Genomic DNA, 25,464 nt, shown 5'->3' with positions numbered 1-25,464 from the left:
CCAAATTCCACCTTTCTTCACAATGTGACCTTGCAGTAGACCAGCAGATCTATAGGTCTGTTTCCTTGTCTACAGAATAGGAATAGCACCTTATTTATTTACTTACTGTTTTTTGCTTATCAGAGCACTGCTCAACTCTGGCTTTTGGTGATGCTGGGGAGTTGAACCTAAGATCTTTGGTGCCTCAATCATGAAAGTTTTTTTGCATAGCCATTATATAATCTCCCCAGCCCTTATTTTGTTTATTAATTGCCACCAGGGTTATCACTAGGGATTAGTACTTATATAATGAACCTACTACTCCTAGCAGCTATTTCTTTTTTTTTTAATATTTATTTTATTTATTCCCTTTTGTTGCCCTTGTTGTTTTATTGTTGTAGTTATTATTGTTGTTGTCGTTGTTGGATAGGACAGAGAGAAATGGAGAGAGGAGGGGAAGACAGGAGGAGAGAAAGATAGACACCTGCAGACCTGCTTCACCGCCTGTGAAGCGACTCCCCTGCAGGTGGGGAGCCCCGGGGTTCGAACCGGGATCCTTATGCCGGTCCTTATGCTTTGAGCCACCTGCGCTTAACCCACTGCGCTACAGCCCGACTCCCCCTAGCAGCTATTTCTCTCTCTCTCTCTCTCTCTCTCTCCCTCCCTCTCTCGCTCTTCCTCTGTCCCTCTCTTTTCTATTTTTTTAAAGGTTTTATTTATTTATTAATGAGAAGATAGGAGGAGAGAGAAAGAACCAGACATCACTCTGGCACATGTGCTGCCAGGGTTCGAACTCAACACCTCGTGCTTGAGAGTACAAACCTTTATCACTGCACCACCTCCCTTACCACTTTTTAAAATTATTTTTTAAAGATTTTATTTATTTATTCATGAGAAATGATAGGAGAGTGAAAAAGAACCAGACATCACTCTGGTATATATGCTGCAAGGGATTGAACTCAGGACCTCATGCTCAAGAGTCCAATACCTTATCCACTGTGCCACCTACCGGACCACTCTTTTCTCTCTCTCCCTCTCTCTCTCCCTCTATCTTTCTCCCATTTGGTAGGGTAGAGAGAAATTGAGAGGGGAGAATAAGGTGGAGAAGGAGAGAGAAAGACACCTACAGCACTGCTTCACCAAGGTGAAGCTTCTTCCATGTAGGTAGGCTGGGGGCTTGAGACTGGGTCCTTCTGCATGTTAACTGCACTCTACCAGATGTGCCACCACCCAGGTGTTTTTGTTTTGTTTTGTTGGAAAAATCATTTTGGTAATGAGAGAGAACCAGAGAGCAATACTCCGGCATATGTAATGCTGGAGATCAAACTCGGAACGTCATGCTTAAAAGTCCAGCAATTTATCCACTGTGCCACCTCCCACAAGAAAACACCTTTTAGAGTGTTACATCTCCAGCCAAGAATCAGTTTTGCAGTGCATTCTCCTTCCCAATTACACCTGCAAACTTTCTCAAAAAGCCTACCAAAAAAAAAAAAATGAACAAACTTCAAATACTTTGATTAGATTGCCACCTACCTTAAATGTCTTGAGTTAGGCAACCTGAGTTCAATGTTTCCTAGCGTTAAGAAACAGTAGATTCTTAGATGTTGCATCTAACCAACAGGTCTTTTGTTTTTAGAGTCCAGAGGCTCATCAGGACATGTAAACAGCAGACAGAAGAGCTATGACCCTTCAAGGTGCAGACAGAAGAGCTGTGATCACTCAAGGTAATTGGACCTTGTGCAGTTTCTTCCTTAGAAGTAGGTTCATACCCTTATATTGTTACTGTTTAAAAGAGCTGCTCAGGGGGTCGGGCGGTGGCGCAGTGGGTTATGCGCATGTGGCGCAAAGCGCAGGAACCGGCGTAAAGATCCCGGTTCGAGCCCCCGGCTCCCCACCTGCAGGGGAGTCGCTTCACAGGCGGTGAAGCAGGTCTGCAGGTGTCTATCTTTCTCTCCCCTTCTCTGTCTTCCCCTCCTCTCTCCATTTCTCTCTGTCCTATCCAACAACAAATTGTGTCAACAAGGGCAATAATAATAACCACAACGAAGCTACAACAAGGGCAACAAAAGGGGGAAAAAAAAATGGCCTCCAGGAGCGGTGGATTCATGGTGCAGGCACCGAGCCCAGCAATAACCCTGGAGGAGGAAAAAATAAAAATAAAAATAAAAAATAAAAGAGCTGCTCAGAGCACATGGCACATCACTTCCAGAGATCAGAGAAAAAGCCATCATTCTTTTTTTTTTTTTTTGCCACCAGGGTAATGATACATTGGGGCTCAGTGCCTATAACCCCACTATTTTCAGCAGCCTGACACAGAGAGAGAGAATATGAATGAGACAGCTGCAGCATTATTCTAACATTTGTGAAGCTTCCTCCTACAGGTGGGACCAGATACTTGAACGTAGATAATGTGTGCACCCTACCAGTTTCTATTCCTCCTTTCTTCTCTTTCTTTCTCTTTTTCTTCCTCTCTCTTTTTATTGTCTTTATTTATTTATTGGATAGAGACAGCTAGAAATCGAGGGGAGAAGGGATGATAGGGAAGGAGAAAGCGAGACAGAGAGATAGATACCTGCAACACTGCTTTACCACTCACAAAGCTATCCCCCTGCAGGTGGGGACCCAGGGCTGGAACCCCAGCCCTTGTGCATTGGAACATTTGCGATCAACCATGTGCACCACCACCCAGCCCCAACTCTTCCTTTTTTCTACTAAAGCTTGTGAGCATCACTGAGCAGAGGGCTAGAGTTGAATGTTTAAAGAGTGCTCACATTTTGAGCCAGAAAGTGTCAAATTCAACTTACAGAATTGACAGGTCAAGCCTGGCGGGGGTAGATAACATAGTGGTTATGCAAAGAAACTCTCATGCATGAAGTTCTGAAGTTCAATCCCCCACACCACCATAAGCCAGAGCTAATCAGTGCTCTGATAACAAAAATTTAGGGAAAAAAATTCAAGCCTATTATGTTCCCATTTCACCTCTGAACATTGTCAAAGTGAGCACCTTCTTACAGTATTCACAAAAATCATGTGGTCTGGGAGGTAGTGCAGTGAGAAAGCTTTGGACTCTCAGGCCTGAGGTCCGGAGTTTGATCCCCGGCAACACGTGCCAGAGTGATGTCTGGTTCTTTCTCTCTCTACTCCTATCTTTCTAATAAATAAATAAATAAAATCTTAGAAAAATCACATTTCTGGGAGTCAGGCTGTAGTGCAGTGGATTAAGTGCATGTGGTGCAAAGCACAAGGACCGGCGTGAGGATCCCGGTTCGAGCCCCCAGCTCTCCACCTGCCGGGGAGTCGCTTCACAAGCAGTGAAGCAGGTCTGCAGGTGTCTATCTTTCTCTCCCCGTCTCTGTCTTCCCCTCCTCTCTCCATTTCTCTTTTTCCTATCCAACAACGACGACATCAATAATAACTACAACAATAAAACAACAAGGGCAATAAGAGGGAATAAATAAATATTAAAGAAGAAGAAGTAGAAGAAGGAGCTTTCCTTCTACAGATGGGGACCAGGACTTGAACACCGACCCTTATACATTGTAACATGTGCACTCAACCTGATGAGCCATTGCCCAGAAAAATCACGTTTCTTTTGAGAGATGACAGTACCAAATGAATTCACAACTGTATTTTCAGTTAGCACTGAAAACCAGTGTGCTGATCAGAGTATTGGTTTCTAAAGTGCTCGTCTTGCAGTAGATCTGGAACCCATGTCAAACCAAGATTAGTAACTATTATAAAAATAATCACATCCTCTTTCTACATCTGACTTTTTTCTTAAAGAAACATCCCACCCCTCAAGGATTAGAGCCAAGACTGTTTTGTAAGAAGAGGATTGTTTGTGTTTAAGGAGATAATTTGGTTTTCCTCCACAGGCACCACCATCATGGGAATAGTATTGCTGGAGGGCTGATGAAGGGGGCTTTGTCTGTTGCTGCCTCTGCATACAAGGCCCTGTTTGCTGGGCCACCAGTCACTGCACAGGTCAGTGTGTATTTTGTTTTCCTGAACCAAATTCAGGTCCTCACTAAGAGTGCTGACGTAGACAGTACAGCTGCCCAGGAGGTGGCACAGTGACTAGAGCATTGGACTCTGAAGTGTGAGGCGGCCTTGAGTTTGATTCCCTGCATCACATGTGCTGGAGCAATGCTATAATTATCTCTCCCATTGATAAATAATTTTTAACATTTATTTAGGACCAGTGAAAGAGCTCACTTAGTATATGAGACCAGGCTTCTAGCTTAGCCTCCACTGCATTGAAGGAAGCTTCAGTGCCGTGGTTTGTTTCACTTTCTCTGCCTCTGTCTAAAATTCCCAGTCTTCCTCTCCTCTCCTCTCCTCTCCTCTCCTCTCCTCTCCTCTCCTCTCCTCTCTCTCTCTCTCTCTCTTTCTCTCTTTCTTTTTCTCTCTCAACCTCATAGTTGAGAGTCCAATGCTTTATCCACTGTGCCACCTCCTGGGCCACTTTTTTTTTTTTTTGCCTCCAGGGTTATTGCTGGGGCTTGGTGCCTACACTACTCCTGGAGGCTATTTTTCCCCCTTTTGTTGCCCTTATTTATTATTGTTGTTGTTGCTGTCATTATTGTTGGATAGGACAGAAAGAAATAGAGAGAGGAAGGGAAGATAGAGAAGGGGAAAGATAGACACCTGCAGACCTGCTTCACCACCTGTGAAGCGACCCCCAGCAAGTGAGGAGCCGGGGGCTTGAACCGGGATCCTTACACCAGTCCTTACACATCATGCCACGTGCACTCAACCTGCTGCACTACCACCCATCCACCCCCCTCCTTTTTTTTTTTTTTACCAGGAGCTCAAGATTTAGTGTTTGGTTAACATGCAACTTCATTACTATCTGTTGGATTTTGACTACGTTATTTAGGAGAGGAACAGAAAAAGCCTAATGTTTGTAGTTTACCTACTGTGTATGAGGAGCTGTTGTAGATGCTGACACAACAAGATTAATAAGCTGTCAGTTCCTTGTGGTCTGGGAGGTGACGCAGTGGAACTGAGTTCAATCCCTGGCAGCACATGTACCTGAATGATGTCTGGTTCTTTCTCTCTCCTACTGTCATTCTTCATGAATAAATAAATAAAATCTTCCCCAAAAAGATATGTTTAATATAAAGTGAAACTTAGGAATGTGAGCTTAAGGTGTGATTTTGATCTGAGATGAGTAAGAAAACAAAACACCAACTGGGGGCTGTGTAGGGGTGCAGCTGGTTGAGCGCACATGTTAAAATATACAAGGACACCCGTTTAAGCCCCTAGTCCCTGCCTGCAGGGAAAAAGCCTTACAAGTGGTGAAGCAGTGCTTCAGATGTCTATATCCCTCTCTTCCTCTCTATCTCCCCCTTCCCTCTGGACTTCTGTCTCTATCTAATAAATAATAAAAAGATAATAAAAAAGTTGTTTAAACAAAACATCAACTGTGGCCTTGGAAGTGGCTCAGTGATAGAATGCACCATTTGCCTGTGAGGCCCTGAATTATTTTATTTTTTTTGAATAATTTTAACTTTTTTTTAAATTTATTTTCCCCTTTGTTGCCCTTGTTGTTTTTTATTATTGTTGTAGTTGTTGTTACTGATGTCATCATTGTTAGGACAGAGAGATATGGGGAGAGGCGGGGAAGACAGGGGGAGAGAAAGATAGACACCCGCAGACCTGCTTCACTGCCTGTTAAGTGACTTCCCTGCAGGTGGGGAGCCAGGGGCTCGTACCGGAATCCTTCCGCTGGTCCTTAACACTTCGTACCACTTGCACTTAACCTGCTGCACTATCGCCTGACTCCCAAGGTCCTGAATTCAATCCCTGGCACAGTATATGCTTTGACCTCTCTCTCTTCCTCTTGCTTAATAAAATCTTTTAAAAGCAACAACAGACATTTTTTTAAAAAAATGGAGCTGAAGCTGGGAGATGACTCACCTGGTAGAGCTATAGGTAGGATTCTGAAAGAGGCACTGAGTTTCCAAGCAAAGTACATATAGGAGCATTAACCTGGAAAGGAGAATAGATAATCTGTCTTATAAAAAAAAAAAAGGGAATAGTGGAATTAAGTACGAAGGAAAATGCCATTACAGATTTGTTCAGCAAGTTTACAGGCTTTCTCATCTTAATCTTCTCAACTTTTCTGCGTAATAGGAGTTTTTTCTGTATGGTGAGAAGATCTAAGTGTTAGGAAGATTTAGGAAAAATGTGTGTCTGACACAGAGCCTGGCTCAAACGGAAGCAGATTCATTTTAGCTCTGTTATCTGGATCACTTAAAAAAAAAAAAAAAAGGTGGGGTGAGTGAGGGAAAAATAACACGATGGGGGCCAGGCAGTGGCGCACCTGGCTAACCACACACATTACAGTGCACAAGGACCCAGGTTCAAGTCCCTGGTCCCCACCTGCAGGGGGAAAGCTTCATGAGTGGTGAAGCAGGGCTACAGGTTTCTCTGTCTCTCTTCCTATCAATTTCTCTCTGTCTCTATGCAATAATAAACATATACATATATATTATAAAAAAAGAAAGAAGGAGTCAGGCAGTAGTGCATCAGGTTTAGCACACATGGCACAAAGCACAAGGACAGGGCAAGAATCCCGGTTCAAGGCCCTGGTTCACCACCTGCAGGGAGGTCGCTTCACATCTGGTGAAGCAGGTCTGTAGGTGTCTATCTTTCCTCCTCCTCCTCTCTCCATTTCTCTCTGTCCTGTCCAACAACAATGACATCAACAACAATAATAATAACCACAACAACAATGAAAAACACTAAGGGCAACAAATGGGAAAATAAATATAAAAAATTTTTTTAAATAATACTTTCAGGGGCCAGGTGGTGGCAACCCAGTTGAGTGTACACATTACCATGTGCAAGGACCCGGGTTCAAGCCTGCAGGGGGTACACTTCAAGTGGTGAAGCAAGTTTGCAGTTCTCTCTTTCTCTGTCTTTCTCTCCCTTCTAAATTTATCTCTGTCCTATCAAATAAAATACTTAAGGGAAAAATGGCTTCTGGGAGCAATGGTTTCATAGTGCAGTCCCTGAGCCCTGGAAATACTGTGGTGCCAATAAAAATAAAGTATCAGTTTCTTAATATTTTATTTTTTAAGAGTTTATTTATTCATGAGAAATGATAAGAGAAAAAGAAAGAACCAGACATCACTCTGGCTGGTACATATGCTGCCTGGGATTGAACTCAGGACCTCATGCTTTAGAGTCCAAAGCCTTATCCACTGTGCCACCTCCCGGACCACTATTTTGTTTATTTTTAATGACAGGTATACACAGAGAGCTCCCAGAGCACTGTTCAGCTCTGACTTACAGTGGTGCTAGAGATTGAACCTGAGACTTTGGAGCCTCAGGCTTGAAAGTCTTTTACATAACCATTATGCTGTCTCCCTAGCCCAAAAGTAACATTTTTTTTTTTAAGAATTTATTTATTGGGGCCAGGTGGTGGCGCACCTGGTTAAGTGTACACATTACAGTGCACAAGGACCTGGGTTCTAGCCCCTGGTCCCCACCTGGGGAAAAGCTTCGTAAGTGGTAAAGCAGGGTTGCAGGTGTCTGTCTCCTTTCCTCTCTCCCCTCGATTTCTCTCTGTCTGTATCCAGTAATAAATAAATGATTTTTTAAAAAAGAATTTATTTGTTCATGAGAAAGATAGGAGAGAGAGAAAGAACCAGACATCACTATGGTACATGTGCTGCCGGGGATTGAATTTAGGACCTCATGGTTAAGAATCCAATGCTTTATCCACTGCGTCACCTCCTAGACTACAAAAGTAACAATTTCTAAGCAATTTTTTTATCTAGCTCCTTTGCATATCTGTTGAAATTTACCATACTGTTTTCTAGTAATATCTATTCTCTTGCTTATCAAACCTTATCATCACACCTTTACTTTACAAGGTTTCCAGAATTTGCACCCTTTCCGTCATCTGATTAAAAAATGCTTTCTGAAAATGCCCTTACAAACATTCTTCTAGTTCTAAGGATGATTCTTCAGTTGCCTAGTTCCCCTTATTTCCTTCTTCAGAGACAAACATTTAACTCACTTCAGAGCCTTCCCAATTCTTACCCCCTCAAATTCACTAGTAGCAAAAGTACACCACACACATCTAATTTGCTAGTATTGTAAGTAAATCTGGAACAACAAGAATGACTTCTAAGGTAATAAACTTTTTTTGTTAAAATAAAGAGAAATAAGTAAACTATACAGAAAATACTCTGCTTTTCTTGACTCTGCACAGCCAATAGTTTCTGAAGATCAGACGGCAGCCCTGATGGCCCACCTCTTTGAAATGGGATTCTGTGACAGGCAGCTAAACCTAAGGCTGCTGAAGATGCACAATTACAACATCCTTCAAGTGGTAACAGAACTCCTTCAGGTCAACAACAATGACTGGTACAGCCAGCGCTACTGAGGAGTGACCATGTATTAAATTTCTTTGCCTGCTGCTCAGAGATGATCTTTATTCTATCATTGGGGTGTGGGGGGTAGAAGCCCTTGCTTATTTTCTAATCTAATGAATATATATATCCCATCATTGAATTATCAAGACAATACCTGTAATACAGTATTTTGAGGAGAGCAAATCAAAGACTAACTTAAATTTAGGCATTGGGTGAATAGCAGGAAGACGGTTTTTTAGTTAATTTGGATAAAATGTCTTACTCCATTTTACTACATTGAAGAGTATAACTCAAACTTCTTTAGAGCCATTTTTCCTTTCTGCTTGTATTTGAGTGTTTTTCTTTTGCTAATGTGGATGTTGGGGCCAGGTTTTTTTTTTTAAAGAAATTTAATCTTTGGCTGTTTTTTGTTGTTTTCAAGAATTATTCTCATAATTTCTCTAACCTGTTCCCAAGGCTTATAACTATAGGATTGAAATGATAACCCAGTGCATGGTAGGTGTTATCACTCTTCCTTTCCAAAAGAGAAAGCCATTTCCTGCAAGAGTTAGCAATCAGCATTGTTACTGTCTTTAAGTCCCATAATGCATTTTAAAATAAGCACCTTCTGGGTCTCTACACTTCAGTGAAAGCAGGGAGGCGTGTGCTAATTACACTTAATGAGCAGCACATAATGAGCAATGTCTTGTAATTTTGCGTAATTGCCTTTTATTTATGAAAAGTCTAAGGTAGTGTGACATTTTGCTAATTGTAGAGGGGGAAACCCCTATTAAAAGGAAAAGTAAATTTGACACTTCTTTATATCAAGACAGACCTTATTTAGAGTAGGATGGGGAAAATAGAACGATGAAAAAGTGAAAGGCAGGAAGTTCTTGTGTATGGGGGGAAATCCTGATGATTTCTTGGCTGATTTGTTCAAAGGAATCTAGTCCAAAAGGACACTTTTGAAAAGCCTAGGGTGGGATAAGTTCACTGAAAAATGTTTTGGTTTGATTCCAGGAAAAGAATACTCCCAAGGGGTCAAGTCCTCTGTACAGTAGGGAGTCAGTTGGTGAAGGAAAAAAAAAACAAACCACTACAGATGTTATTCATAAAAATGATTTCCAGAATAAGTATCATACCCCCACCCCCAAAGGGGGAGGATATTAAAATAGTATTTAACCTGGTTAGTATTTATAGTGAATGGTGGTTTTAATTAATCATTAGCCATAATGTTTATTTTCAGTATAACTCTTGAATGCTGTTAAGTGAGGATTCTGACCGCAGACTCATTATTTAAAACATTTTTGTCTGGGCTTCTGGGTAGAGGCTGAGTGGCAGGATGTGTGTGTAATTAATCGGGTCGATTTCAGACGGGACCGGTCGTGATTATTTGAGTTGTAAGGGTCCAGTCGTCGGTCCCGATGTACTTGTACATAACCACTTAAAGAATGGTGAAATAAAGGTTCTTTAAAACGCCTGTCTGTACTGATTGGTCCTTGTGGGGCGGGGCGGAGCTAGGGCGGAACTTCCCCAGGCTCTCAGTCAAAGCTTGCGGCGAAGCGGCTCTGTACTTCCGATCCCGCTTGCAGCCGTTTCTGTTGTGGCGATCGCTGGAGAACACACTCCCGATACCCTCTTTCCTTTAGGGAAGCAAAAGACTTGACTTGTGTGCCGTCTCTTAACCCAGCTGACAGGTACACTTGGGTACTAAGCTGGGGGTAGGAGGGTTGTCTGGTGGGTTTTGAAAGCCTCTATGGATTCCCAGTCTCTGCCCCGATCTCCTGGCCCGTGGCCTCCCGGAGTAGGACACTAAGCAGCCAGACCCTCCGGGGTATCCAGAGTCACTGCTCCCCACTTTCTCAGATTTGGTGCATACGCTCTTCCGAGACTGCAGGAGGAGGCGGGCCCCTTAAGGTGCTTGTCGCACACTCCAGACATCTCTCTGCAACTTGAGAAGAACTGAGGATCCCAGACCTGAACCAGGTGAGGCTTCCTTTACTTTAGTTCAGGAAGTAGAGTGTAGCTCACCTTGCCGGCTTATTCTGTATTCACTCCTGCCTTTAGGAAAGAATCCATATTTAGCCTTGATTTTTTAAATCTTTATTTATTGGATAAAGACAGCCAGAAATCAAGAGGGAAGGGGTGATGAGAGAGAGAGAGACACCTGTAGGGCCAGGTGGTGGTGACCCTGGTTGAGCGCACATGTTACAGTGTGCAAGGACCCAGGTTCAAGCCACTGGTTCCCACCTACAAAGGGAAAGCTTCACAAGTGGTGAAGCAGTGCTGCAGGTGTCTCTGTCTCCCTCTCTATCACCCCTTCCCTCTCAGTTTCTGGCTGTGTCTATCTAGTAAGTAAATAAAGATAATTTAAAAAAAATTTTTTTTTAAGAGAGAGTGGTCCAGGAGGTGGTCCAGTGGATAAAGCATCAGACTCTCAAGCATGAGGTCCTGAGTTCAATCCTCAGCAGCACATGTACCAGAGTGATGTCTGGCTCTTTCTCTCCTATGTTTCTCAGTAAATAAAACATTAGAAAGAAAGAGAGAGACACCTCCAACACTGCTTCACTCGCAAAGCTTTCCCCCTGCAGGTGGGGACGGAGGCTGGAACATATGCGCTCAACCAGGTGCACCACCACCCAGCCCCAATTTAGCCTTGATCTTTTCCTGATGAGGAACAGACTAACATTACTAGGATTCTCCCTTGTGGTTTCTTAATTTTTTTTAATTTATTTCTTTTCCCTTTTGTTGCCCTCATTTTTTTATTGCTATAGTTATTATTGTTATTGATGTTGTCGTCCTTAGATAGGACAGAGAGAAATGGAGAGAGGAGGGGAAGACAGAGGGGGAGAGAAAGACACCTGCAGACCTGCTTCACCGCCTGTGAAACGACTTCCCTGCAGGTGGGGAGCCAGGGGCTCGAACCGGGATCCTTATGCTGGTCTTTGCGCTTTGCGCCACGTGCACTTAACCTCCCTCCCTTGTGATTTCTTTCCTACCTCGGCCACTGAAAAGCAGTGAGGAAAAGGCTTATGGTGCCGACTATTTTAGCGTTCTAAGTTACACCTGTGGCCAGTCTAGTCCCCTCTTGTATCAAAGAATCCTTACATTTTTTTTTTTTATCCTTACATTTCTATTAAGAAATGTCACCACTCATACTTGAAAGCTTCCTTGACTGAGTACCCTGGCTCAAAGTCCTCAACCACTTCTGCTTGAGCTTTGTAGCAGTCTCTTCAGAGGGCTGGGAAGACGGCATAAACATTTATGCAAAAAGACTTTCCTGCCTAAGGTTCCAAAGTCCCAGGTTCAATTTCCAGAACCACCATAAAACAGAATTGCACAGGGCTCTGGTAAAATAATAATAAACAATATGGTAGGGGGTTGGTAGCATTATGGTTATGCAAAGAGACTTTTGTGTTTGAGGCTCCAAAGTCCCAGGTTCAATCCCCTGCACCATAAGCCAGAACTGAACAGTGCTCTGGTAAAGTAAATAAGTAATAAAAAGAAAAAAACCTATTCAGAGTCATCTGGCAGGGGGTAAAGGGACACACAGGGCTACAGCCCCTCCCCCTGTCCTGTCCAACTTCCTTCTCTTGAAGTGACATTTCAGCAACTTTCTGAGGGGAGAAGGGAAAACAACAACAACAAAAAAAACCCCTGCCATTTACTTATGGAACACCCATAAAGTTAACTACTGATTTTCTTTTCTCTCGTGGGCAGATAGAGTTCTGTTTAGACAATGAAAGGAGTTGAAATGCAAGCAGCTTACTGATATGAGAGTTCTGTTTTTAAGTCCCACATTCCTTAGGCTCAAATTTGCTGAAATTGGGGTGGAATTCCTTGCCAAACTAGAGAATGTAAAATCACTGGACTTTGTTCTCCTCCCCACCCCCCCAGTAAAAGACTCATCTGAACAATGTTCTCCCAGCTGGGCTCTCAGGAGGATGAGAACAAGGCAATCCTTAGTCCTGTTCCAGGTATTGGCAGCAAGGCCTCCAACTACTCCAGCACCAGTGGCAGCAAGTCTTTCTGTTCCTGTGTGCCTTATGAAGGAATTGCTGGTGCCAGTTTTGTGACTTGCCCCACTTGCCAAGGCAGTGGAGAGATCCCTCAAGGTAAGTGTCCCAAGATCTGGAAACAGCCTGAAATTCAGAAAAAATAATCTTTTTTTAACATTTACTTATTTATTCCCTTTTGTTGCCTTTGTTGTTTTATTGTTGTAGTTATTATTGTCGTCATTGTTGGATAGGACAGAAGTGGAGAGAGGAAGGGAAGACAGGGGGAGAAAAAGATAGACACCTACAGACCTGCTTCACCACCTGTGAAGCGACTCCCCTGCAGGTGGGGAGCTGGGGGGTCAAACCAGGATTACTCCAGTCCTTGCGCTTTGCACCACGTGTGCTTAACCTGCTGCGCTACTGCCCGACTCCCCAGAAAAAATAATCTTAAGTGGCCATCTAGCTGGTCCTTTCTGAGTCGCCTTGAGTGGAGTTATGTCACCCATTTCTAGGCCCCCCAGTTTCAGACTGAACAGGGAGATGCTAATCCACACTGAATTCACTGCGGAGAACCTAGGGGTTTTCCAGACACTGTACTCCCTTAGCAACAGTCTGCCTTATGATTCGGGAAGTTACAGATAACCTCTTTGAGGAAGCATCTCTAATTTGCTGGTGACTTGAGAACTCTTTTATATTTATTTATTTATTCTCTTTTGTTGCCCTTATTTTATTGTAGTTGCTATTGATGTTGTCGTTGTTGGATAGGACAGAGAGAAATGGAGAGCAGAGGGGAAGACAAAGGGGGAGAGAAAGATAGACACCTGCAGACCTGCTTCACCGATTGTGAAGCGACTTCCCTGCATCCAGCAGATAGCGCATGCTGTGTTACCACCCGCCTCCTCCCCATTTTTTTATCTTAATTTATTTATTGGATAGAGACAGCCAGAAATTGAGAAGGATGGGGATGAGAGAGAGAGAGACACCTGCAGTACTGCTTCACCACTGACAATGCTTTCCCCTTACGGGGGGTGGGGAGGGCTTGAACCTGGGTCCTTGTGCTCTACAGCATGTGTTCAATCAGGGTCACCACCACGTGGCCTCACGACTTGACATCTTCATATCTGTTCATGGAAATCTCATTTCCATTCTAGAGATGTCAAAGCTTAACTACCAAGTACAGTAGTGCTGCCCAGTACTCCTAGCCCTCTGCTCTGGGACAGGGCTGGCGTGTTCCTGTCCTTACACTGTGGGACAGGGGTGTATCTGAGTGACTGGCACAGAAATCATTGACTGTATATACTTCTTGTCTCTTGTCTTCCTTCTTCCTACAGAACTAGAGAAGCAGCTGGTGGCCCTTATCCCCTATGGGGACCAGAGACTGAAGCCCAGGCATACGTAAGCCCCTCTTCTTACTCCAACTTCCGCTCTTGGAAGTTGTTCCTTTTGTCCCCCTCATTTGTTTCCACTGGTTCTCCCTCAGAAATCTTGAGTCTTACTAAATTCAGGTTCTCTATTCCTAGTTTCCATGGGAGTTTCCTGGTTTAAAAATACGGAGGGTAGGCTAAGCAGACTGCATAGTGGTTATGCAAACAGATTTTCATGGCTGAGGCTCTGAGGTGTGCCAGGATCAATCCCCAGCACCACCATAACCCAGTGTTACCGAAAAAAAAAAAAAAAAAACTTTGTTTCAGCTCTTGTATGTTTCAGCTCAAATGTAACCAAAGAACAAAACCAGCTAAAGGGTTTCAGGTCGATTCCTACAAGGCCTAAACAATTTTCTATCTCAGCACCCAGCCTTTTCTCTGTTTTCAAGCTTGGCACAACACAAGCTGATTGGTTACAGAGTCCACCAAGGGGCCGACAGCATCAAAAGGTGAGAGCAGGTTGGCTACAAGAGTCCGCCAGGGTTTCCATTTGGGATACTGGAATGCAGAAGTGAGAGCCCACCACTTGCTGTGGTTTTCTCTCTTTCATTATTTTGTCTGTGGATTTTTAAAAATTATTTATTTATTTATTTTCTCTTTTGTTGCCATTCCTTTTTTTATTGTTGTTGTCATTGTTAGGACAGAGAGAAATGGAGAGAGGAGGGGAAGATAGAGGGGGAGAGAAAGATAGACACCTGCAGGTGGGGAGCCGGGGGCTTGAACCAGGATACTTACGCTGGCCCTTGGGCTTCACGCCTCGTGCACTTAACCCGCTGCACTAAGCCCGACTCCCTGCCTGTGGATTTTTATTTCACCAGAGCTAAGTATTGTTCAGGTCTCTCTCTGTATCTTTCCCTCTGCGTCTGTCTGTCTCTCTTATTAAAATAAAATAATAGGGGAGTCGGGCGGTAGCGCAGTGGGTTAAGCACAAGCAAACCCGTAAAGATGTGGGTTTGAGTCCCCAGTTCCCCACCTGCAGGGGAGTCGCTTCACAAGCGGTGAAACAGGTCTGCAGATGTCTTTCTCTTCCCCCTCTGTCTTCCCCTCCTCTCTCCATTTCTCTCTGTCCTATCCAAGAACGACAATGATAACTACAACAATAAAAACAAGGACAACAATAGGGAATAAGTAAATATTTAAAAAATAAAAATAAATAAACAAATAAATAAATAGATTAGATCAAAGCAGATGTCAACTGTAGCCCTTGGTGTCCTTTCCCCGAGATGCTGCTGCTTTTTTTTAAGATGTATTTTTTACATATGAGAAAGAATTTCACATGAGGCAGAGGAGAGACAAGTCAGAGCACCACACCAGTACATGTGGTGTCAGGGACTCAACTAGAAGTCTTGGGCATGAAAATCTAATGCTTGGGAGTCGGGCGGTGGCACAGCGGGTTGGATGCACGCGGTGCAGAACACAAGGATCTAAGGAAGGATCCTGGTTCGAGCCCCCGGCTCCCCACCTGCAGGCAAGTCACCTCAGGCAGTGAAGCAGGTCTGCAGGTGTCTATCTTTCTCTCCTCCTTTTTGTCTTCCCCTTCTCTTTCCATCTCTCTCTGTCCTCTCCAGCAACAACTACAACAGTAATAATTACAACAATAAAGCAACAAAGGCAACAAAAGGGAATAAATAATTTTTTTTTTTTTTTTAAATTTGATGCTCGGGGGTCGGGCGATGGCGCAGTGGGTTAAGCGCATGTGGCGCAAAGCGCAGGGACCGGCGTAAGGATCCCGGTTTGAGCCCCCGGCTCCCCACCTGCAGGGGAGTCGCTTCACAGGCGGTGAAGCAGGTCTGCAGGTGTCTGTCTTTCTCTCCCCTTCTCTGTCTTCCCCTCCTCTCTCCATTTCTCTCTGTCCTATCCAACAACAAATTGCGTCAACAAGGGCAATAATAATAACCACAACGAAGCTACAACAAGGGCAACAAAAGGGGGTAAAAATGGCCTCCAGGAGCGGTGGATTTATGGTGCAGGCACCAAGCCCAGCAATAACCCTGGAGGAGGAAAAGGGAAAAAAAAATTATTAAAAAAATTTGATGCTCTACCAGTTGAGACGTTTCCCCAGCCACTGCCCTGAGTAATGCAAGCATGACTCCTTTAAAGAGAGAGGACTTCTTACTTTTCTAGTAGGGAGGGATTGGCCCTGGCTGAAATTGGTTTGTAGGTTTGTTTCTAAGAACTTCTTTACTTCAGACTTGCTTGTAGATATGGAAAACTAGCCTTTCCTAGCTCTAGGACACTTCCGAATCTCTGAATCTCAGGGCTTCACTAGGGGTGAGGGTCTAGAGGGAATATAGTTGTGGATGTTTAAACTCTGGTCTGTTTTTCCTGGTTGCCTACAACCTCTTCCCATGGTCCTCAGCTTCAACCTTCCCGCCACCATCCAGCCCTCCCCAACCACTACACCAGAATCAGAATCTGTCATTGTCCCTCATAAGACAATGACAAGGTGCTGTCTCTTTAGTGCATTTTTCTACTCTGAATTAGATGAACAGATAAACCTTAATATTTACTAATATTAAAATTCAGGTCTCTAAATCCATGCAGATTTCTCTTTTCCAGTGACAATAGCTAGCATTTATTGAACTTTTGCTATTTGAATTTGCACTCACCCATACAATAACCCATAACAAATTATATGGTGTAAGTACAATAATTTCCTTTTCTTAAAAAAAAATGTTATTTATTATTATCTTTATTGGATAGAGACAGCCAGAAATCAAGACGGAGGGGGGTGATAGGGAGAGAGAGAGAGAGACAGAGAGACACCTGCAGCCCTGCTTCACCACTTGTAAAGCTTTCCCCCTGCAGGTGGGGACTGGGGACATAGGCTCAACCTGGTGCGCCACCACCCAGCCCCCAATTTCCCTTTTAATAGGTAAAGAAACTGAAACATAAAAAGGTTGCTCACGGGAGTTGGGTGGTAGTGCAGTGGGTTAAGCGCACATGGTGCAAAGCGCAAGGACCAGCATAAGGATCCCGGTTCAAGCCCCCAGCTCCCCACCTGCAGAGGAGTCGCTTCACAGGCAGTGAAGCAGGTCTACAGGTGTCTCTCTTTCTCTCCCCGTCTGTCTCCCCCTCCTCTCTCCATTTCTCTCTGTCCTATCCAACAATGATAACAACAATAAAACAACAAGGGCAACAAAAGGGAATAAATAAATAAATTAAAAAAAAAAAAAAAAAAAAAAAGGTTGCGGGAATCGGGCTGTAGAGCAGCAGGTTAAGCGCAGGTGGCGCAAAGCACAAGGACCGGCATAAGGATCCCGGTTCAAACCCCGGCTCCCCACCTGCAGGGGAGTCGCTTCACAGGTGGTGAAGCAGGTCTGCAGGTGTCTTTCTCTCCTCCTCTCTGTCTTCCCCTCCTCTCTCCATTTGTCTCTGTCCTATCCAACAACGACAACAACAATAATAACTACAACAATAAAAAACAACAAGGGCAACAAAAGGGAATAAATAAAAAAAAATAAATATTTAAAAAAAAAAAAAAGGTTGCTTACATGGTCCAGAAGGTGGCACAGTGAATAAAGCATTGAACTTTCAAGCACGAGGTTCTGAGTTCAGTCCCCAGCAGCACATGTACCAGAGTTTTGTCTGGTTCTTTCTGTCTCTCCCTCCCTCTCTCCTATCTTTCTCATTAGTACACAAATAAAATCTTTTAAAAAATTATTATTATTATTATTTTTAAAATGGAAAGAAAGGTTGCTCAGTGTGACCACAGTGGCATGCCTGCTTAAATGCATATGATACTATGTGCAAGGACCTAGGTTCAAGCCCCCAGTCCCTACTTGCAGGGGAGAAGCTTCACAAGTGGTGAAGCAGTGCCACAGGTGTCTCTATCTTTCCTTTTTAATGTATTTATTTATTTTTTTAATTTACCAGCCGCAGAGCAGTGAATCTTTTTGCATAACCATTATGCTATCTACCTCCTCCTTCTCTATCTCCTTCCCTCTCAATTTCTCTCTGTCCTATCACATTAACTAATTAATTAGTTAATTAATTAACTAAATAAGAATAGAAAAAAGTTGTTCAGCATGGTCCGGGAAGTGGCACAGTGGATAAAGCACTGGGCTCTCAAGCATGAGGCCCTGAGTTCACTCCCCAGCAGCACATGTACCAGAATGATATCTGGTTCTTTCTCTCTCCTATCTTTCTCATGAATAAATAAATAGTAAGATTAATTGTAAAAACAGTTGCTCATTCTTACTGGACCAGTGAGTTCCCAGAGCTATGCTGCCTGCCCCCCACATCTGAGCCTAAACTGAACCCAGTGCACAACTGGAGAGGGTGTGGGGGGAATAACTTATAAAGACGTGGCTGAACCCCCCCACCCCCCACCCCACCCCCAGCATCCTTAGTTTTCAGACCTCTCCTCTAGCCTGATCTCACTTTCCCACAGGAAGCTCTCTGTGTTCCTGGCAGTGCTCCTCTGCCTGTTGACCTCCTCCCTCATCGTCTTTTTCCTGTTTCCTCGATCCGTCGTTGTGCAGCCTGCTGGCCTCAACTCCTCCATAGTGACCTTTGATGAGGCTGATATCCACCTCAACATAACGGTGGGTGGGTGACTGTACCCCTAGACTGTACTCACACCTTCTAGTAACATTTACCTATGGTCTTTATTTGGTGTCCCAATCCTGAACTGTTATATTCAGGGATTTTAGTGTGCCCAGAGGCTGTCAGAAATCTGAGAAATAGAGACAACCATGAGCCTCATAATTGTGTAGGCTGTGTCAGAATCAGGATTAGAGAAAAAAGACAGTGCAGTAGGAGGTAACTGAGACTTCTTGGGTGGGCAGGACTGGCTTAGGAGAGAGAAGCTGCAGGAGACCAGGTCCTGAGCCAGGTTGATGTCTTAGTCAAAAAGGTGAACCTTGCCATTAGTAGCCCTTCCAATAGGTTCCTGGTACTTGTCCTCAGTTGAGGTCCATATTAGGGGTGGGATTTAGTCAAGCCTAAGGTTTTGTAACTGTTTGGCTTCTTTCCAAGATGGCCACCATCACTCACCCCTCCCCTTCCCTACCTTCATCCCCAGAATATCTTGAACATCTCCAATAGCAACTACTATCCCATCACAGTGACCCAGCTGACCATCGAGGTTCTGCACCTGTCGCTTGTGGTGGGGCAGGTCTCTGACCACCTCCTCCTGCATGTCCACCCACTGGCCAGTGAACAGGTGACCCCTCTCCTTGGCCATCCCTGCCCAGAAGAGTATGGGTGCACGTGGTGCTAGGTATGAAACTTCCGGAATCAGAACTAATTATCTGTGCATTTGGTTCACAGATGTTTTATGCAGTAAGCAACAGAATCTGGGATGAAAACACATAGTGAGTATTTTGACCTTGTTTCCCTGTTTCCCTTTTTCCTGCATTAGAAACCCAGTTTTAATCCCCACTAGATTTCCTGGCTGCTTAGTGACTGCATTGGTCCTGCAGTCTCAGGCCTGCAACCTCATCTGCAGTGCACAAGAGTTCAGAATACCCAGCCTCTACCCGTTTGTAACAGTAGATTGAAATGAAAAACAGGCTGGAATTTGGTTAATCCTTACAGAATGTGACCTTGAGCTCTTCAGCCTGAGGCTCTGAGAAGGGACAGTGTCTCCTTTTCTGTGGAGGGAGGGGCTGATCCTAGTTGCACCAAAGCTTCAGGGATTAGAGAACTGATGATTGCAGCAAAAGTGCTAATTGTAGGCATAGGAATGGTTGGGAATGAGTTGTGGAAACAGCTGATAGAAAGGGGCCCAGGAGGTAAAAGGGCTGGAGCCTGCAGTTCTCCTTTAACCCTTCTAGTAGGGTGTTCAGTGTGAAACATGGTGTCATGTTCTCTTTCTCTCAGCAAAATATGTACCTGGCTGAAAACCAAAGTCCACCATGTTCTTTTGCATATCCAGTAAGTAGAACCTGGGGCTCTGATACCACACACACACACACACACACACACACACACACACACCACACTTCTGACTGGTCTCACCTCGGTGCTACCCAGCAGTACACTCATCCTGTCTTACCCCACGAATCTTCAATGGCTTTTGTAATAACAGATCAGCCCTTCCTCTAGGTTCCGCTTTGTTACCACCTATTCATTTTAGTTATAGAGCTATCTGGAACACAGCTTGGGCAACTGTTCCCAGGCTGCAGAAGAAAGTTGGGTTGGGGCCCAGCTGCTGGGGTACCTGGTTGAGCGCACATGCTACAATGTGCAAGAACCAGGGTTCAAGCCCGCAGTCCCCACCTGCAAGAGGAAAGCTTTGCAAGTGATGAAGCAATGCTGCAGGTGTCTATCTCCCCTTTCCTCTTGATTTCTAGCTATCTCTATCCAATAAATAAAGATAACTTTAAAAAATGAAAAAAAAAAAAAGGAGTTGGGCAGTAGCACAGCGGGTTAAGCACAGGTGATGCAAAGCACGAGGACCAGCACAAGGATCCCAGTTCAAGCCCCCGGCCCCCCCACCTGCAGGGGTGTCGCTTCACAGGCGGTGAAGCAGGTCTGCAGGTGTCTATCTTTCTCTCCCCCTCTCTGTCTTCCCCTCCTGTCTCCATTTCTGTCTGTCCTACCCAACAACAACAACAACAATAAAAAGAAACAAGGACAACAAAAGGGAATAAATATTTTTTTTAAAAAAAGAAGAAAAAAAGGGGCCGAGTGGTGGCGCACATGTTGCAATGCACAAGGGCCAGGTTCGAGCCCCCGGTCCCCAGCTGCAGGGGGAAAGCTTTGCGAGTGGTGAAGCAGGGCTGCCGGTGTCATTCTGTCTCTCTCCCTCTCTGTCTCCCCCTTCCTCTTGATTTCTGTTTCTAGGCAATAAATAAATAAAGATAATAAAAGAAAATTAAAAAAAAAAAAAAAGTTGGGGTATGAGAGAGCCAGTCCTCCCCAGACAGCAGAGCAGGGCAAAGCTCTCTTCCTCCTCTAAGACAACAAAGCCTGCTTCTTCTCCAGGGGCACCCTGACCTGTTCGTACCTGAGTCATTCAGAACAGCTGGTCTTCCAAAGCTATGAATATGTGGACTGCCGGGGAAACATGTCGGTGCCTCACTTGCTGATCTCTCACCCACCGTGACCTGTCTGTTGTTCCGGAACTACAGACACCTGCCTGCATGGTCCATGTCTCCTACAGCTCTGTACTGCCAAAGGAAAACCCCTTAGACCCCTACACACATCATCTTCCCTCAGAACGGAAAGTTTTCTGTAGCATTTCACTTTACACACATGCTCCTTCACTCAGTCAGATACACACATGCACCCTGAGATCCTCTGATTTTTTTTCTCCACCACCCCAACTATCCAGCATCCCCCCAAAACCTGATTTTTACTCACCTGCAGGGGGGAAGCTTTGCAAGTGAAGCAGGGCTGCAGGTGTCTTTTCTTCCCTCTCTACCTTCCCCTTCTCTCTCAGTTTCTGCCTATCTCTATCAATCAATAAAAATAAAAACCTGATTTTTATAAGAGACCAGCATCAGATCTTCCCCTTGGTCTATCATGAGGAATTGTGGCCTTCCATTTCCTTGGGGCTGCCTTCAAGTCCCTGGAGTGGCACCTGCCCCCATCTGTCCTGAGCACTTTAATTACTCAGCTCCTCCAGGGCTGGCATTCTCCTGCCTGCATATGGAGAAAGCTCTATTTTTATCTGACTTTGAAAACATAGACCCTTTTCAAGTTCACCCTGCAATGAGAAACTGACTTGGAGGTCTTCTAGTGCTGTTTCTAGGGCCTCTTAGAGGAGTCCATAGACTTCTCCTGGTAGTGTGTGTGTATGTGTGTCCATCTGACAGCAAGATTGGCCAAGCTCCGTTAATTATCCTGGTTCCTAGAAAGACTACTGTCCTCACAGCAAAAGCCAAAGTATTACAGGAGTAGAGGGGTACCCATCACCCCACACTTACACAAGAAAAACAAAGCCAGAGTCATTTATAAAGGTATTTATTAAAAGAGGTCATTGTGGTTGTGGTGAGCCCACAGTCCTATGCCGAGTAGACCCAAATAAGTCAGTTGGTGGGCCCAGCTATTCTCCTGAAACCCTGTAAAGGTGAAGCCAAACTGCTGCATTCTGCTGCACCCCTGTCTTAGCACCAGGTTTCACCCTCTGTTCTCATAGGCCTCTGCCCTCCAACGGGTAATATGAAGCAGCACGTCATAGCAATTGATCAAGATCTCTTGCGATCACTCTGGTGAAGCTAAATCCCAGATAGCCCCCATATTCCTACTAGGCTCCAAATAAGAGGGGGTTTTTTGTTCTTTTTTTTTTTTTTTTTTTTTTTTTTTTTTTTGCTGAACATTAATGTTATTTGCCCACTAAAAATGACAAGCAGAGGGGGTGGAAGGTGTCTGCTCACTGGTGGTGCAGGAATCTTTAGTACATGTGCTGGGCTACCTAGTCGTCAGGGAGGCAGATTTGCCAGAGGAGAAGCAGTTTCTGAGACGGCATCGTAAAGAGAAGAAGGAGCTACAAGCCAAAATTCAGGGTATGAAGAGTGCTGTTCCCAAGAACGATAAAAAGAGGAGAAGGCAACTCACGGAAGACCTTGCTAAGTTGGAAGCAGACATGGAGGAAAAGCACAGAGAGGAAGTGGAGCAATTGAAGCTGACATCTAAAGAGAGTAAGACAGATTCTGTTGCTGTTAACATTTCAAATTTGGTTCTTGAGAATCATGCTCCTCGGATATCTAAGGCTCAGAAGAGACGGGGGGGGGGGGGGGAGCTGCATTGGAAAAAGAATAGGAAGAACGGATAGCAGAAGCTAAAATTGAAAACTTGTCTGGAGCACGACATATAGAAAGTGAGAAACTGGGAGTTGGGCGGTAGCTCAGTGAGGTTAAGTGTGCATGGTACAAAGCACAAGGACCAGCACAAGGATCCCAGTTCGAGCCCCCGGCTCCCCACCTGCAGGGGAGTCGCTTCACAGGCGGTGAAGCAGGTCTGCAGGTGACTCTCTTTCTCTCCCTCTCTCTGTCTTCCCCTCCTCTCTCCATTTCTCTCTGTCCTATCCAACAACGACGACAACAACAACAATAATAACTACAACAACAATAAAAAAAGGGAAAATAAGTAAATATAAAAAAAGAAAAAAGTGAGAAACTTGCTCACATATTGGCAGTTAGACAATTGGAAATTAAACAGATTGAATCTGATGGTCACTGTATGTATAGAGCCATTGAAGATCAGCTGAAAGAACATACGTGCCCTTGACTGTGGCTGCCTTAAGAAATCAAACCACTGAATATATGCAAAGCCATATGGACAACATTCTGCCATTTTAAACAAACTCCAGAGGAGTTTGGAAAGTACTGGGCTGATATTGTAGACACAGCTGCCTGGGGAGGTCAACTAGAGCTAAGAGCCCTGTCTCACATTTTACAAACACCTATAGAGATAATACAAGCAGAATCTCCTATTGTAGTTGTTGAAGAATATACAAAAAAAAAAAAAAAAAAAAACCATTAGTACTTGTATATATGAGACATGCAGATGGCTTCGGAGAACATTACAATTCTGTTACATGGTTGGTGAACACAACTTCTGAAAATTACAGCTAGTTTTTAAAATGTTGGACAATTATGCTTTAGTACAGTGTGCCAATCTTTATATTCATAACAAGTGCTGAACTGTTCTAAACATTACTGATGAACACAACTACCTTAACTCAGTGTTATGGCCTAGCTTACTAATGGGGTTTTAAAAATGTCAAAGTTAGGGAGTCGGGCGGTAGCGCAGCAGGTTAAGTGCAGGTGGCGCTAAGCACAAGGACCTGCTCAAGGATCCCAGTTCGAGCCCCTGGCTCCCCACCTGCAGGGGAGTCACTTCACAGGCGATGAAGCAGGTCTGCAGGTGTCTCTCTTTCTCGCCCCCTCTCTGTCTTCCCCTCCTCTCTCCATTTCTCTCTGTCCTATCCAACAACAACGTCATCAATAACTACAACAATAATAACAACAACAATAAAAAACAAGGGCAACAAAAGGGGAAATAAATAAATATACAAAGAAAGGAATCACAAAAATGTCAAAGATAAACTTTGAACAGTGTCCTAGTGATAATTTAAAGGCACACCAACTCCATCATTCATACATAGGTGAAGATGGTATCCTCTTTTCTAATTTTTTAAATTAAAGTAGAATCCTGGACATCATGTTCTGTGTTAAAATAAATTCCAAATGTTCTTCTTCCCTTTGCATTTAGTAACCATTTCAATATAATTTTTTTGAAGATGAAAAAAAAAAAAAGACAAGCAGAAAGATGAGCTTAGGTGGTAGGAAATGCTAACTTTGAAGTAGGGCGGATAGAGAGGGAGAAGTGACAGGAACTGGTGACTGGGAGTGAAGGGAAGAAAGAAGTTCATGTCCTATCTCCCAGCTGTCATGGCGGGATAACTGGGGATGAGATGGTGTTGACAGGAGCACAGAAGGCTGGGCTAGAGCTTCTGCTGTATGTATGTCAGCAAATGTAAATGGTCGTTATTACATGCGATAAAGTATTCTTAATGTGTAAAAAATATGCGTGAGGAGGCCCTGAGGGTGGACTTGGGAGCATAAAGTCCCAAGTTTGGTCTCTGCTATCCCATGTGTTAGAGTGAAGCTCTGGTTCTTTCTCTCTCTCTGTTTTCTTGTATTAATAAAGTGTTTTAAAAAGGGTGAGTGGGTGTTTGGGAGGCTGTGCAGTGGAAAAAATATTGGGACTCTCAAGCCTGAGTTCGATCCCTGGCAGCACATGTACCAGAGTGATGTCTGGTTCTTTCTATTTTTCTCATTAATAAAAATCTTAAAAAAAAAAAAAATTCGTGGTCCAGGAGGTGGCACAGTGGATAAAGCATCAGACTCTGAAGCATGAGGTCCCGAGTTCAATCCCTGGCAGCACATGTACCAGAGTAACGTCTGGTTTTTTATCTCTCTCTCTCCTCTCTTCATGAATAAATAAATAAAATCTTTAAAAAAAAAATTCAAAGTCAGTGGGAAGGAAGCTAGTAGAAACTCCCTAGAACACAGCCTAATTCTTACAGTATTTTTGTGCCCATATGTTAACAACTGTATTATATAAGCCATTAGCCTCTCAATAAAATGATAAAAGGAAAAGGTATTATTTTTTATTCCTTATTTATTCCCTTTTGTTGCCCTTATTGTTTTAATGTTGTTATTGATGTTATTTAATGTTGTCATTGTTGTTGGATAGGACAGACAGAAATGGAAAGAGGAGGGGAAGACAGAGGAGGAAAGATAGACACCTGCAGACCTGCTTCACCACTTGTGAAGTGACTCCCCTGCAGGTGGGAAGCCGGGGGCTCAAACCAGGATCCTTACCCCAGTACTTGTGCTTTGCGCCACCTGTGCTTAACCCGCTGTGCTCCTGGAAAAAGTTTTTTTATTATTAATTTTTAATATCTATTTTTCCCTTTTGTTACCCTTGTTTTATTGTTGTAGTTATTATTGTTGTTGTTATTGATGTCATCGTTGTTGGATAGGACAGAGAGAAATAGAGAGAGGAGGGGAAGACGGGGAGAGAAAAATAGGCACCGGCAGACCTGCTTCACTACTTGTGAAGCGACGACTCCCCTGCAGATGGGGAGCCAGGGGTTTGAACCAGGATCCTTATGCAGGTCCTTATGCTTTGCACCACCTGTGCTTAACCCACTGCGCTACTGCCCTACTCCCTTGGAAAAAGTATTTTTTAATGGCCCAGGAGATAGCTCAGTGGATGGAATGTTAGACTAAT

The 25,464-nt window shown here is 44.0% G+C and overlaps 2 protein-coding genes and 1 pseudogene across 8 annotated transcripts in view; all 3 read left to right on the top strand.

The window, feature by feature from the left end:
• The window catches only part of NBR1 (NBR1 autophagy cargo receptor), a 38,670-nt gene extending 28,842 nt beyond the window's left edge, over window positions 1-9,828 (top strand). Inside the window, 3 exon segments of the mRNA XM_060203428.1 lie at window positions 1,616-1,703; window positions 3,855-3,963; window positions 8,207-9,828. Coding sequence (XP_060059411.1) covers window positions 1,616-1,703; window positions 3,855-3,963; window positions 8,207-8,380 — 371 coding nt within the window. The 3' untranslated portion in view covers window positions 8,381-9,828.
• Window positions 9,829-9,914: 86 nt separating this feature from the next.
• On the top strand, window positions 9,915-22,448 carry TMEM106A (transmembrane protein 106A). 7 transcript variants are annotated; one of them, XM_060203439.1, is made up of 9 exons: window positions 9,916-10,334; window positions 12,246-12,463; window positions 13,678-13,741; window positions 14,160-14,219; window positions 18,164-18,317; window positions 18,797-18,937; window positions 19,045-19,088; window positions 19,597-19,650; window positions 20,704-22,448. In XM_060203439.1, exons 2-9 carry the CDS (start codon window positions 12,265-12,267, stop codon window positions 20,822-20,824), a joined length of 837 nt encoding a protein of 278 aa, XP_060059422.1. In that variant the 5' UTR covers window positions 9,916-10,334; window positions 12,246-12,264; the 3' UTR covers window positions 20,825-22,448. The 7 variants fall into 7 exon arrangements, with proteins under 7 accessions (XP_060059424.1, XP_060059422.1, XP_060059421.1 ...); XM_060203438.1 differs by lacking the exon at window positions 20,704-22,448 and adding an exon at window positions 19,859-20,121; XM_060203441.1 differs by lacking the exons at window positions 18,797-18,937; window positions 20,704-22,448 and adding an exon at window positions 19,859-20,121 and having other exon boundaries at window positions 9,915-10,334.
• On the top strand, window positions 22,229-24,831 carry LOC132542116 (deubiquitinase OTUD6B-like; annotated as a pseudogene).
• Window positions 24,832-25,464: the final 633 nt, after the last annotated feature.

The sequence above is a fragment of the Erinaceus europaeus genome, chromosome 12 (genome assembly GCF_950295315.1).
Source record: "Erinaceus europaeus chromosome 12, mEriEur2.1, whole genome shotgun sequence".
Lineage (NCBI taxonomy): Eukaryota > Metazoa > Chordata > Mammalia > Eulipotyphla > Erinaceidae > Erinaceus > Erinaceus europaeus.
The sequence above is the reverse complement of the archived record's forward strand: the minus strand, read 5'-3'. Positions and strand labels throughout refer to the sequence as shown.

Excerpts from the sequence above, each read along its gene's own strand:
- TMEM106A (XM_060203438.1), top strand. The coding sequence starts at position 12,265 with ATGTTCTCCCAGCTGGGCTCTCAGGAGGATGAGAACAAGGCAATCCTT. Across the intron at positions 18,938-19,044 it reads ACCCACTGGCCAGTGAACAG|ATGTTTTATGCAGTAAGCAA; the intron begins GTGACCCCTCTC and ends TTTGGTTCACAG. Across the intron at positions 19,089-19,596 it reads ATCTGGGATGAAAACACATA|CAAAATATGTACCTGGCTGA; the intron begins GTGAGTATTTTG and ends TCTTTCTCTCAG.